The sequence below is a fragment of the Amia ocellicauda genome, chromosome 14 (genome assembly GCF_036373705.1).
Source record: "Amia ocellicauda isolate fAmiCal2 chromosome 14, fAmiCal2.hap1, whole genome shotgun sequence".
Taxonomy (NCBI): Eukaryota; Metazoa; Chordata; class Actinopteri; order Amiiformes; family Amiidae; genus Amia; species Amia ocellicauda.
The window spans coordinates 3,713,526-3,728,620 of NC_089863.1; the positions used below are offsets into that span (position 1 = coordinate 3,713,526).

General features: G+C 41.6%; 1 protein-coding gene across 1 annotated transcript; it reads left to right on the top strand.

Moving 5' to 3' along the window:
- Positions 1 to 2,038: 2,038 nt before the first annotated feature.
- On the top strand, positions 2,039 to 14,740 carry LOC136768073 (NXPE family member 3). Its single transcript, XM_066722128.1, has 8 exons — positions 2,039 to 2,388; positions 2,587 to 2,675; positions 4,280 to 4,579; positions 6,781 to 6,841; positions 11,110 to 11,897; positions 12,120 to 12,196; positions 12,307 to 12,563; positions 12,706 to 14,740. Exons 4-8 carry the CDS (start codon positions 6,791 to 6,793, stop codon positions 13,279 to 13,281), a joined length of 1,749 nt encoding a protein of 582 aa, XP_066578225.1. The 5' UTR covers positions 2,039 to 2,388; positions 2,587 to 2,675; positions 4,280 to 4,579; positions 6,781 to 6,790; the 3' UTR covers positions 13,282 to 14,740.
- Positions 14,741 to 15,095: the final 355 nt, after the last annotated feature.

A 15,095-nucleotide genomic window follows, 5' to 3' on the forward strand; every position in this document is an offset into this window, starting at 1 on the left:
ATTCATCAGATACTCTTTTAAATGGTCTTAAAAGTCCGTTTTACAACACAGATGAAGTTTCTAAAAACTTCTAAGTCTAGTTTATTCCATTTTGTATTTTTATGGCTGCAAGAGCAGAAGTTAATTTGTTTCAAAAATATAAGGCAATAATTGTTTCTCTTTTTAGTTTAGGAATGTGTTAATCTGTATGCTCTTAAGTCTGGCTGGTGAATCGGGTTGTTGTCAGACAACTCAAGGCCAGTTCAAAGTATGAGTATCTACCACTCTAGAGGGCTGTGACACAGAAATGTAAACTCAAAATGTGCGCCTTCTTCATATGAGGTCAACCATTGTGTTGTTTCATCTGAAAGTCACAAAACATGCACAATTTTCATATGTTTTACCATAAAAAAAAAAAACTAAAGGTGTCCCACTACTTTTGTAATACATCTTTGTTATATTGGGGTATGCAAAAACATATTGACATATTGAATAAAGGAAGGACTCTGTTATGTTTAGATAGTTTATCTGGAAGGCTGTACTACATCATGTCAGGTAGTCAGCATTAAGTTAGCCTAACTGTCTGGTTGAGGCAAGTTGTCACAGGAACAACAATTACAGAGGTTTAAAGATACAGCACTCTTTAATTTGTAATTGTATTTACATAAAGGGATAGTTACTTTTGAAAAAGGTAAATTTACATTCACTTGCAAAACCTGCAACAAGGCATTGTGTATGGTCTGGTGTGGTTTGACCACTACAATTTTAACTTTAGATGTTATTAATGTAACATGTTCAATAAATGGGTGGCTCAGTGGCGTGGTGCCTCACAGTCCTGTCCGGGGTATCATCCCGCTTGATGCCCAGTGTCTGTTATAGGTTAAGCTGCTGCTCACACTCTAAAATAATACAAAAAATGAATGCATGTTCAACAGCCTGAATGAGCAGGGGGTTTTCTTCCACGATTACTTGGTGTCACGAACAGGACCACTGACCCTTGATGGAAGGACCGGGATCCACAGACCGGTGACTGCAAACTCCGGGTGCGCAATAAGGTAAGGCATGCGTTTTCAGACCAGTCCTGGAGTACCCCCTGCCCTGCTGGTTTTTGTTCCAACCTAGGTCTTAATTACTTAATTGAATGGTATTGAATGCATTGTTAGGTCAATTAAGGATTCAATTAAGCAATTAAGACCTCAGTTGGAACAAAAACCAGCTGGGCAGGGGGAACTCCAGGACCGGTTTGAAAACCACTGAGGTAAGGTAAAGGTAAGGGAGCCTTTTCACATTCCCTGTCGGTGTTTGATCTCATTGTGTCTGTTTGACTGCGATCTGACCAACCAAGTAAGGCGATCTATTTTTTATACCGTGGATTCAAGTGGATTATTAAAGATGTGGGTTGGAGGCCAAGGCCATGGGCTCTGGGGCTTGAACCCAGCAGCCAATCTGTGCAAGAGCCCCAGATCCACGATTTGGACTAGAGTCACAAAACAGAAGGATCCTAAATGGCGTGAGTTAGAGTCCCACGGCTCTGTGCAGTACTGCTTTCTACAATATCCACATTGTAGCTGCATGAATAAAGAATTCGCCTGATAAACACAACCTGAATTAAGTTTTCTTCCACAGTGGTAAAAACAGATTAAACACATGTTAAAAATGCACATAATTGTGTTGATAAGACCCAGAGTTACCCCGGAGTTGTTGTCCTTGAACAAACAATGAGTTCAATTCGACACATTAGCTCTAAGAGTGTGGAGGTCAGATATGGGGAGCCAAAAGTTAAACAACGCACATGTTTTTTTTCCCCACACAGATTTAACTTCAATCTTGTTTTTCTAGATTAAAATAATAATAAGGTATTTATTTTCCCCACAATTATAAATATTTAAAGCTGTAATATAAATAAACCATAAACAAGCTCTTTGACCATATTGAACTCCATCCTAAATCTGGGTTTAGAAAAATCTATATTTCACATCAATTTTAAAGGTCTGACTCGCAAAATAAATGTTTACCTTCAAACTGTATAGGCTCTTGATGCTAAATCTAAATATGTCTGAATCTAAATGATTAACTGGTTGTGTAAAGTAATTATGCCCGTCTGCTGTATGTCAATCACAAGTGGTTGTTATACACTTTTCATGAACACAAACGGATCAATATTCAGAGGCTCAGTCTGAATGCTTTATTTTTGTGCAGAGCTAAGAGATGGAGTGAATATATGTCATCTCAGATGTCTGTACTTTCGTTTTCACCACCACAAGATAACTTATCATTCACATTCATTAAACACACATACCGTCTTTGCCCCACCTCTGTTTCCAGTCACTTCGGGCTGTTTTCGGTGGGAAAAGGATTTACAATCAATGGTCATCGGGTTAAGAATTATTCCTATTTCGTTACTGGAAGGTAAGATGTCAACTTATTGGTTTTAATGGTTTATTTGTTTGAATAACAAGCAAATGTCTGTTAGTGCTACTATACATGTTCACCCGCTGTAGTCATTCTTTACGCAGTCTGTGTCTAACCAGAGTCGTTTTGAAAGTGAATATGTTTATATCTACACCGTTTTATTCCATATTTTTGATTAATTTCTTCACGAAACAGGAGTGAAAAAAATAACACATTGGAAACAAAATTGGCCACCAATGCATGATGCGCCCAAGCAGATCCTACTAGACATCTGAATCGATTCGGTGAGTTATTTTACATGTTAAAATACTGGCGATATAATAGACCTATAATAAACAATACATAAGACAGGGGGGAAGCACACGAAACAAATATGTATTACAGTTAAGTAACTTTTATCTACATCTCACCATTACCAGTTTATTTAGTATACATACATACATACACAGAACGAATTAATACACTAATTATTTTATTATGTATCAGTACGGGTATACCTAGATTCAAAACATCAATAATATTAATATCATAATTTCAGTATATATATATATATATATATATATATATATATATATATATATATATATATATAATCACTGGAGACACTTGTTTTTCGTTCCAATAAAGCACATAAAAGTGTGTGTGTGTGTGTGTGTGTGTGTGTGTGTGTGTGTGTGTGTGAGAGAGAGAACAACAGTATTTCCTTATAGATATTAGTTCCGTTTGCAGTAGGAGGCGCAACGCCTATATCTAACAACAGAGCGCCACGACTCACTGTCTTGTTTAGTTTTTAGTTTTTTGTTTTTAGCATCAGGAGTATTTCTTTTTTCTTTCTCTATTATTGCGTGTTTGCTGAAACGCCTAAATAAAACGCCAGAAGGCACCTTTTCTTCCGAACCTCTTGTGTTTCCTTTAAAACACGAACCTGTAACAATATGTAGGGACTCGCTGCACTGAACACACAGTGATAATGCGATCTAAGAATTAAAGGTTCTAATATGAACATTTCAGGGCCCTGGGTTGACACCGTGGAGGATCATGATGGACTGGTTCTGTAATGATCCCTGAAAACAGAATGAGTGAGGAACCCACCACCTCAGAGTAAATCGACCCATCTGGCTTTATAATGAACTAAATAACACGCTAATCGCAAATTACAGATCAGACCAGCCTGTGCTTTATCAGTACGACGCTTGTTACTGTATGCGGGTTTTGATCAGCCGATTTTTGTTTAGTTATTTTGTTAGTCAGACACTAAAAGCGTCCAAAATAACGAGACAGAGACCAAATTAAATTCATTACAGTAACGTATGGCTGTCAAATTAATGCTCTAAACCAGGGATGTGAAAGATACAGCCCGCCAGCAGGTTTCATCCGGTCCGAGATGTTTTGGGTAAAAAAAAAAACTAAAAAACGTTTGCACGCAGTTATTATCAACTTTGTGTAATAAGCAAAGTAACAGGTTTCTATGATATGATACATTCATTAACACTAGAAGCGCCTACAAGCCCCGAAGTGCTTTGTAACCGATAGCTCTTTAACAGGCAGTTTTATTCATGAATATCAAATCCAAATTTACATTTACATAGCACAAATAGAGTATTTAAATTCAAATATGACCATAAAACATTAATATTATTGCTATAAATAATATCAATACAGTTTTTTTTTTCTAGCACACCGCAGTATAATAGGCAATTTTGTTACACTTCTCTCTGACTTTCTGTAATTTTAATTTTTGTTTTTTTTCATGTGCCAACATGCAATGTCTGATTGATTGGTACAGCTATTCTGGACAGACATTTGGCGTTTTATAACTATAACATGCATTCAAACGGACTTCGTACACAGCTAACGCCTACATTTTGGCAACATTGTGTGTTGGCAGGGGTATGACCTGGCACAGGCACAGGCACAGATCCAGCGCAGGTGAGGACACGGGTCTCTGCTTGCTCTAGTAAGTATTGCATTGACATTTTACACACACAAGCATTGAATAGTGCTAGGACACATTCTGTGTTGTTTTGTGCACAATATGTGTAGCGTACCGTGTAAGTGTGTTCATTATTATCAGCCATAATCCTCTGCAAAATTTATTTCAACCAACCGGCCCCACAAGGGACCCTCCGGCCAGCGCTGAGTCTGGACTGCGGACACAACTTCTTCTGTCGCGACGAGATCAGCAGAGGTCAGTGTCTTTCTGAATTTGAATCCTTAGTTTGTGTCGTTTGAGTTGTTTTCTTTGACACGGCCCCGGTGCTGTCCCGTATATACGCCTGTTATAACGTGTGTGCTGAGATTATTTTCTGAAACGTAGTCAAACGTACTCTGTACCAGAGTAAGCAACACTACACAGCAAAAACTCATTAGTAAATGTAACACTGTAGGTGTTAAAATCAACCCTTTTAAAGTGTACATGCACGACCATTCAAAAACTCAACACTTAAATCAACACTCATGCTTTGTTGGGTTCCCAACACTTCTAGCAGTCCTTTATATAAACATACATACATATAAATATAAAAACATATTATAATTTAATTGGTTTTATAATTAACTTTTAAGTAAATAAGTAAATACCCAGACACGAAAACTGATCATGCTCACAAGCACCACCACATGCAGAGAAGTAGAAACAAAACAAAATAAAGTAGGTGTTGACTCAAAGACATCGAAGTTAGTGTAGAAAAACCGGACAACACAAATATATTAATACATATATAGACGGGTAAAGACACATTTTACACTCAAACAAGAATGCTTTACAATCATTAACATTTACACAATAATTAAGAAAAAATAACACAATAAAACAAAGTATTCTATTATACTACCACAATGCATTGTAGGAAAGTTTAGTGATGTGGTTTTAAAATGTGTTTATTAAACACACTTTATTTTGACACCCAGTATTAGCACTGACTCTCAAGATGGTTTAACTCTCAGTGTTAATTTCACCTAATCACCCACTAATTTTTAACACTACATTTTAACATTATCATTTTAACACTATAGATTTTGCTGTGTTATTATTATCATTATTATTATTAGTAGTAGTTTTATACCCACTGTAAAATAACATTAAAGTACAATAACCTGGTAATGTTGAATATATTTTGGTCCTCAGCTGAAATGTAATTTATAAAGACCCACAGCAGTGAGGTTTAAAGATTCCTTCATTTAATAAATAAACAGATACACTGTATTGCGCTTACTCCACATTATTTTTGACCTCTATCCATCAGCCTGCCTGTTGTACTAGACTTCAAATATCTCCACCAACACCACCTTGATTTTCTTACAGGTTAAACCATCTTGAGAGTCAGTGTTAATACTGGGTGTCAAAATCTAAAATACTGACAAGGCCCAGCCCTGCTTAGCTTCTGGGATCTGAGCAGATCAGGCTTTTATGCTGTCAAAAACAAACCAATATGAAACTTCAAAGATTATAAATAGTTTGGTACATAGAAATCATGATAATAATAATAATGTATTGTAGCAATGTGTTAACTGACTATTGTATACCTTTTTAGTCATGTTATTTACATATTGTAAATCTCCAGATTTAGATCCTTAGATGCTGTTTACTTATTTTAAAAACTGTATTATTCCAGCAATGTTTAAGATAGCGTACACATGTGTTACCCATTACTCATCATGATAGAACTCATTTTCAGAAAAGCATAAATATTTCAAATTAATTTAAATTAATGCATTTATTTATATGCTGTACACTCTTGGAACTAATGTGTTAAATTGTACACATTCTCAGTTTGTTCACAACTTTATGTTAAAATTGATCAAATTATAACACAATACTGTGTATTTTTAACGCAATTCTCTGTGTGAAAAACACATTAATGTGTTGTTAAAAATACCCAGTATTCTGTTACAAATACACATTATTGTGTTGTCCTCAGAATATGTTAAATGTAACATTAGTTCTATATCTTGTATATGTACTATATCTTACATAAACAAATTGTTTGTGATTTTGTTGTGTACTCAAATTACTTAGTGCTACATGTTTGCAATAGTACTAATTTATATTAAATGTATATTAAGCTTTCTGTTTACATTGAACAACTAACATTTGCTTTGTTAAAATTTATATTTTGTTTACTAGGGCAACATGTTGAGTAAAACGAACACATTACAGTGTTCATGAATGAATACCTTATTTGTGCTAATATTCCTACACACAACCTGTGTTAAGTTCAACACAAAATGTGCTATCTTAAATCACACTCAGTAATGTGTTAAAGACGTTTACACATTTGTTCTAAGAGTGTATTATTAATTGTATTTATTTATTAGGAGACGCCCCTATCCAGGTACCTGCACTTCTTCTGCCCCAGTCTCAAACATTGTTTCTTTATTTTATAACAGACTCCCAGGAATGAGGAAGGCAGCTCTCACTTCCTCTGTAATATCTGTGGTGCTTGTGAGTGTAAGTATGTCTTCAGCAGATACTGATTCCTGTCATTGCAAAGCCAGTGTCCCACACAGGCGCGGCTCGTTCATATGGGCAGAGCCCTACTTCTAAATGAATCCACCCCAGAACATAGCTCTTCCTCATTAACTCATTATCCACATCGATACATTATAAATTACTTCATAATAAATGTTCCTAACTAACTGTACATTTTATTCAGACATTTGGAACAACACAAATAAATAATCATAACATTTAAAACTATATAAATATATACAATATATACAAAAATAAGACTCATATCAAAAAGAAGTCACAGACAAAAGAAAGACATTGTAGTATATAAAAACAAATAAAAACGAGAAACCAATTATTACACTATTACCCTATTGCTAACAAAAAACACAAAACTAAATTGCACAAAACCTATATCACACAAATAGAATAACACACTTATAAAGAAGAGAAGCTGATCATTACACTATTGCACTTCAAACGAGAAACACACAAACTAAATTGCACAACTGCCATCTAAACCCTGACCTTTCTTGCCTCCCTTGATGCAAAGTCATCAATTACATCATCATAAGAAATCTGCCCAGCAATTGCATCACACAAAACCTTTATGAAAGTTAGCCAAATCAATAATGTGCTAGTTAGGTTGTAATCGTTTAGCTGCAGACTACGCACATCATCATGATTATATCAAGTGTTGTGTAAGCTAGTTGTTCACAAAACGGAATATTGTCGCCCTATGTGTAATAGCATAGCAAGCAACGCAGGCTAACAAACATAAGTGTTATACTAGCCTATTTCAGTGCATGCATAATAATATACTCATAAAGAGATGACAGCTGCATACCTTTACCTTTTGCGCGTTTCTCCTCTTCTTCTTTCCTCTTTTTCCTAAACTGGGCACCTGATGGCTTAGACCTTTTCTTATCCATGTGTGTTGATTTGGCACTGAAGCATCAATACATTACCCATCCCCCAACACTGCCACCCAAGAGTCAAGACTGAACCAGTTCACCTTGCTGGTGCAGACTGGTTTTATATTATTCTTAACGATTTCGCACAAACCAGAAACAAATGCAACAATATGTCTGTGAAACTATATATTCACAGTATTATGAATGCATTGTGGTTTATTTGGTAGTATTTCTTAGTGTGACTGATTTCAGTAATTGCATTAGTACTGTACACAGTTAGAGGTGCGCTGTGTGATACATTTTCCGCTCCCACTACCTCCGACTTTTGTTATGCTTTCCGAAAGTTTCTGATTTTAGGTCAGAGCACTGAAAACAGTCGGAAAACTTCAATTCCGCCAAAAAGACTTGAATATACACCTTGTCTGTACAGCTCCTGTAATCTCTACCGTAGCCTTTTCCGAGTCATAGGCCAGATGTGATTGTAGGGCCCCCCACCTCGCTGCAAAACATCTGAGTGGTGCGCATCTTTATGACAGAGAGAATATTTAGGAAAAACTAAAAGACACACAAGTATTTATTGCACATTTACCACTGTGCATGTTGAATAAATAGATGTAGTAATACATACACATGTAAGTGATGCACTATGCACATAACAGCATTAACCCAAACAAACAACAACGATCCTCTTAATTAATCTCAGGCGTTTTAATTTCGGTAGTTGATTGACAATGTGAGTGGAGGGCAGGTGTCGCTACTTGGTGCTCGCAAAGAAAAGGTAAGCAATAGGTGAATAGGGAAACATAATTAGTGACATATTTTAAATTAAACATAAGTAAAACTAAGACACATCACCAAAACGAAAATACAGTGATTTATAATGAAATCATGAAAAATTAAATTAAGTGCAAATGTGTGGGTGCCAATTATTTCGAGCAACTGGAATCAGGAGCTACGTTTATTCTGGGCTTCAACGAGCACTTTATTACATGAGCTGTAGTAGGACAGATACACAGATAGGCTACCAGCGCAGAAGCACATCGAAAGCACAAAACGAAACAAAATAAACCAAAGCGCAAGTGAAAATGATCCTCGTCGAAATGCTGGTTTACCTCTTCTTTCCTCTTGCTTTCTCGCTGGCATGCGGCCATATGGGGGTCGCAGTTTTTAGTGTGTGTACATCAATAACACAGCAGTTATCTGTTTATAGTTCATACTTTCCGATGGTAACCGTATCGAACAGCCATCCAAACAACGTTCAACCCGCACAGACAGCAGGCGCCGTCCGGCCGTGAAGTGTGTGACACCGCAGCGCTGGTTGCAATGGACCCAAGAGGGCTGTTTACTGTCTATTCTCTTATATTGCCTCTACTTATAATCTAATAGTTTATTATCCTGTAAAACTGTACTGATTCAACGTAATGCTTTGATATACCTCTTTCTTGCATTACCAGTACTCGTATTGTTAATTTTGATTTCCCCTATGCCTCCTTTCCCTGAAATCTTAATGATACCTGCACATACTAGCTTTTACTATCCAGGATGTAGGACATGTATTGTTGACTGCGTATTTCCTATACAAGCGTGTAAACTGGAATTTGTAAATTGCATTATGCTTTGAACTGCACTGTATTTTTGCACTTTGTATTGCTCTTATGTTTTGTAAGTCGCCCTGGGCAAGGGCGTCTGCCAAGAAATAAATCGTAATCATAAAATAATGGGCATGGTTATGATTCAGGATTGGAGCCAGTTTCCAGTTTCCGCTGCTGGTCCCATACCACAAAGTCCACACTATTATGACCAGTTTCAAATCAATGCAGTATATTTCCCACAACTGTCCACAGGGGTAAGCAGTATCTTTCCCACAACTGTCCACAGGGGTGCGCAGTATCTTTCCCACAAGTATCCACAGGGGTGCGCAGTATCTTTCCCACAAGTGTCCACAGGTGCGCAGTATCTTTCCCACAAGTGTCCACAGGTGTGCAGTATCTTTCCCACAAATGTCCACAGGGGTGCTCAGTATCTTTCTCACAAGTGTCCACAGGGGCACAGTATCTTTCCCAGAAATGTCCACAGGGGTGCTCAGTATCTTTCCCAGAAATGTCCACAGGGGTGCTCAGTATCTTTCCCAGAAATGTCCACAGGGGTGCTCAGTATCCTTCCCACAAGTATCCACAGGGGTGCTCAGTATCTTTCCCACAAGTGTCCACAGGTGCGCAGTATCTTTCCCACAAGTATCCACAGGGGTGCGCAGTATCTTTCCCACAAGTGTCCACAGGGGAGCGCAGTATCTTTCCCACAAGTATCCACAGGGGTGCGCAGTATCTTTCCCACAAGTGTCCACAGGTGTGCAGTATCTTTCCCACAAATGTCCACAGGGGTGCTCAGTATCCTTCCCACAAGTGTCCACAGGTGTGCAGTATCTTTCCCACAAATGTCCACAGGGGTGCTCAGTATCCTTCCCACAAGTGTCCACAGGTGTGCAGTATCTTTCCCACAAATGTCCACAGGGGTGCTCAGTATCCTTCCCACAAGTATCCACAGGGGTGTGCAGTATCTTTCCCACAAGTATCCACAGGGGTGCGCAGTATCTTTCCCACAAGTGTCCACAGGTGCGCAATATCTTTCCCACAAGTGTCCACAGGTGTGCAGTATCTTTCCCACAAATGTCCACAGGGGTGCTCAGTATCTTTCTCACAAGTGTCCACAGGGGCACAGTATCTTTCCCAGAAATGTCCACAGGGGTGCAGAATCTTTCCCACAAGTGTCCACAGGGGTGCGCAGTATCTTTCCCACAAGTATCCACAGGGGTGCGCAGTATCTTTCCCACAAGTGTCCACAGGTGTGCAGTATCTTTCCCACAAATGTCCACAGGGGTGCTCAGTATCCTTCCCACAAGTGTCCACAGGTGTGCAGTATCTTTCCCACAAATGTCCACAGGGGTGCTCAGTATCCTTCCCACAAGTATCCACAGGGGTGTGCAGTATCTTTCCCACAAGTGTCCACAGGTGCGCAATATCTTTCCCACAAGTGTCCACAGGTGTGCAGTATCTTTCCCACAAATGTCCACAGGGGTGCTCAGTATCTTTCTCACAAGTGTCCACAGGGGCACAGTATCTTTCCCAGAAATGTCCACAGGGGCTCAGTATCTTTCCCACAAGTGTCCACAGGGGTGCTCAGTATCCTTCCCACAAGTATCCACAGGGGTGTGCAGTATCTTTCCCACAAGTGTCCACAGGTGCGCAATATCTTTCCCACAAGTGTCCATAGGGGCTCAGTATCTTTCCCACAAGTGTCCACAGGGGTGCACAGTATCTTTCCCACAAGTGTCTGTTTCTCCTGTATCCCATCAAGGTATATTTGTACAGTTGGGAGGCAGTGACTCAGCCTCAGAGTATAAAGCTGCCCAGCCCCCTCTCCCAACATCAGTGGGACCAGATCCACTCCGGCACAAACCACAGCTGTCCAACCCAGACCCTGACCCCACACCCTACCCCAGTGAACGACACCCACCTCAGCCCAGAGGAGTGGCAGGCTCTCAGGGAGGCTCTTCGCTGGCCGTCTCCAGACAGGCCTGTCACCTCCCTGGACAACACCACAGACCCCAGACACTGCTTCTACTATGTGGAGAACCTGAGGGACAATTACACAGTGGGGGACACTCTGAACATCACTCTGGTCGCCAGGGATTTCTCTGGGAATCCCAAAATCTACGGAGGGGACTTCTTCCAGGCTCGGCTGCACTCCCCGGAGCTCAAAGCCAGCACTTATGGCTCGGTGCAGGATCACCGCAACGGGACCTACACAGTCCACTTCTCCCTCCTGTGGCCCGGTCAGGCCTGGATCTCCCTGCGGCTGATCCACTCCAGTGAAGCTGTGCAGGTGCTGCTCCGGCACAGGGAGGCCGACCCCAACAAGGTGTCCTTCCGGGGGTATTTTGAGGAGGGGGGCAGATCGGAGACTGTAGTCTGCAACGCCCAGAGGAGCGGCTCACGCTGCTGCTGTGAGTACAAGGATCCTGCGACCGGGGAGATGTGGTTCTGCCAGAAACCAGCTGCCCTGCCCTGCCACGCCCTCGTCTACCACAGCGCTGGGACCTACCAGGCAAAACTGACCGACCTGGACAAGAGCCTTCTGGACACGTGAGTCTCTGTGGAGATGCCCAGTGTGAGACCTGAGGAGTCAAATCTCCTCAAGGTCAAATCTCACATAATGTGTGTAGCTGTGTAGTTCACAACTTAATGACATTTTAAGAGAAGTTTTAAAGTGAAGCGAAGCCCAGAGAAATTCAGCAGCACATTACCATGATTGTACTCAGTTCTGAAGGTTTTTATGACCGAACTTTGGACTTATTCTTCCAACAGGAAGTTAACTAATGTTGATGTTGGGATACCAGGAACTGACCCCAAAATTCACATCCTGCCCTTGGACACAGAAAGCAGTAAGTATGGCTTTACCTGTATGAGTGTGTGTGTGTGTTTTTGCTCCTGTGCTCTGGCTCTTACCCGCCTCCGTCTCTCTGTGTCTGAGACTGTCTGTGTTTCTCCCCAGGACAGGAGCAGAAGTGCGCTCCCGGTTTGGACACTCCGGTTCCGGCCGGGTTCTATTTCCAGGACCGCTGGACCTCGCTGGTCTGCTCCGCTCGCAGTTTCTCCAGCGCAGAGCAGATAGTCGGCTGCCTGAAGGACAAGCAGCTGTACATGATGGGCGACTCCACGTTGCGCCAGTGGTTTGAATACCTGCAGACGACTGTGCCCAGTAAGAGCCCGAGACATCAACACACCCGATACGCCACTCTTACCCTCCCTGTGACTCCTCTCTCTCATTTAATTTCATTCCATCCTTCTCTCTCCTCTTCGTCTCACCCCGTCCCTCTCCCTCTCTGTCCAGTTTGCAAGACCTTTTTCCTATGTCTCGCTCTCTCTTCCTCTCTCTTTCTCAGCTACATAGACTCTTCTTCTCAGAAAGACTGTAAAATCCTCCCTCCCTCCAGCTCTGGAGCTCATGAACCTTCACACCTCAGGCCAGTCGGGGCCTCTCCTGGCAGTGGACACCGGTAACAATGTGATCCTACGCTGGCGAGCTCACGGCCTGCCCATCCGCACGCTCAAGGTCCCGAGGGCGCGGCTGCACTACATCGCCAACGAGATCGATGGGCTGGCGGGAGATGCCTACACCGTGGTGGGTTTCAACCTCTGGGCGCACTTCACAACCTTCCCACTGGCCACGTTTGTCCGCCGGGTCGCAATTATCCGAGAGGCGGTGCGCTCGCTGCTGCGCCGGAGCCCCCAGACCCTCGTGGTCATCAAGTCGGCCAACACCGGCTACAAGGACGTCTACGGCAGCGACTGGCTGTCCCTGCAGCTGGACACCGTGCTCAGGAGGATGTTCCAGGGCCTCCCTGTGGCCTTCATCGACGTCTGGCAGATGACCTCCTGCCACTACACCCCGGACCAGATCCACCCCCAGCCTGTCGTCATCCGGAATGAAGTTGACCTGTTCCTGTCCTTTGTTTGTCCCCAGTGAAGCTCCCTGCTGGTGTCCCACAGAGCAGGAACCATCTCTGATGGACAGGTGGTGTGCAGCGTGTTGAGACAGGAGGTCTCTGCAATATGTGCCCGTTTTACGCAGAATAATATCTGTGTTTTAATAACGGAGTTAGGTGAGATGACTATTTAATTATTTCGTCCTTGTCATATTTAAAGGTATTGAAAGGTATTTCTTTTAAATTGCATAATGCTGAATGGTGAATTTTGAATACAGGCTACTGGAGATCATGTTGTGCACCTCCACCATGGCTGCGCAGCCCTGAGGACGGGTGTGTTATTAGCTTGCATGTGTGTATGCATGCAGGCTGAATGTATGGAAATCACTTTGATAATTATCTGGGATACAAGACCATAAGACCATTCATCCCGGATGAGTTAATACAGGTCCACTCTTGTTTATCCGCCACACTTTGTTTTCCGAAAATCTGGCAGATTAACTAATGTGGCAGATTCATGAGATTACACGCCTCATGCATGCATGTAATTTGTTTCAAAGGGGAGATAAAGGCACAGGAGAGAGAAGTAGGAAGGGAGAATGCTGTGTTGCGTGCCGGCAGACAGATATATGTACTGAGATACTGCGGTGGGAGAAAAGTAAAGCTGGATGCTGGCAGTTTGGGAGTGGTTTTTGTACGTTTAAGTATGTGTGAGTGTGATTCTACGTGTTCCCGTTTGCTTGATAGTAAACACTTTAGTTTGGAGTTGTCTCAGGTTATGATTTCTCTGTTAAAACCCTTCTGGGTGACTGCATTTAACCTCTCCATTCACCCAAGTATTGACAACACAGCGTCATGTTATATTGCTGCTATTGTCTGATTACAGAGAGATGTAATTGTGTGTGAGTGAATTTGAATTAGCCTACGAAATAAAAGTTATGATTTGATCTATCCAAAGTAATTTACCCGACTTGTCGTTTGGAGGACTAACGAGTACTAAATACATGTTCTGAGATTCAAACCTGTTTGGTGAATGGCGGTTTGTGAATTTGTGGACTAACGAGTCATTTTATAATCGGAATGAGTTCGTTCTTGGCGATTTTTTGTGGAAATTGTGAATTTGGCGGATTAACGAGTGGCGGATGGATGAGAGTGGACCTGTATATAAATATCTGAAGGAGTGTTATGGCACGGATAGTTCACCTTTAGCTTGTGAATTGTGCCCTGGTGGTCTATCTGCTAGTGGTTGAGCTAGAGAGGGTTAATGGTTACAGTTCTTGGTTGTGCCAGACCCGGGGTGGGTGAATGTCTGTGCTGTGTATCAGACACTTACGAGTCTTGGTTCCTCAAAGACTGGGTTATTTATTTTCCCTATTGACTGCAAAAGCGAAAATTATTTATTGATGGTATATTTATTACTTTGTTTAAAGGAAACTCATAATTCACCACCTGTGCCATTCATTTAAATAAGAAACAATAAACGTCCTTTACGAAACTGTACCCCTGATTGTCAGCTTCGTTACTTGTGGTCACTCTCCCATGATAGTTTGTGAGCCCTCTCTCCCACACTCATAATCACACACAGACACACTCTCACTCCCACACAGTCACACAGACACACACACACACACACACACTCACACACTCACACAATCACTCAGAGACACTCTCTCACACAATCACACACACACACACACACTCTCTCACACAATCACACTCACTCACACAGTGACACTCAACCCAGTCCCTGCTGTCGTAGCCAGTGCTGAAGAACAGCGCCGGGGCCGCGCCTGCGCAGTCGGGACGACGGTCTGCACAAGAGCGTCCCTGCTGTGAGACCCGTCTGAACACAACA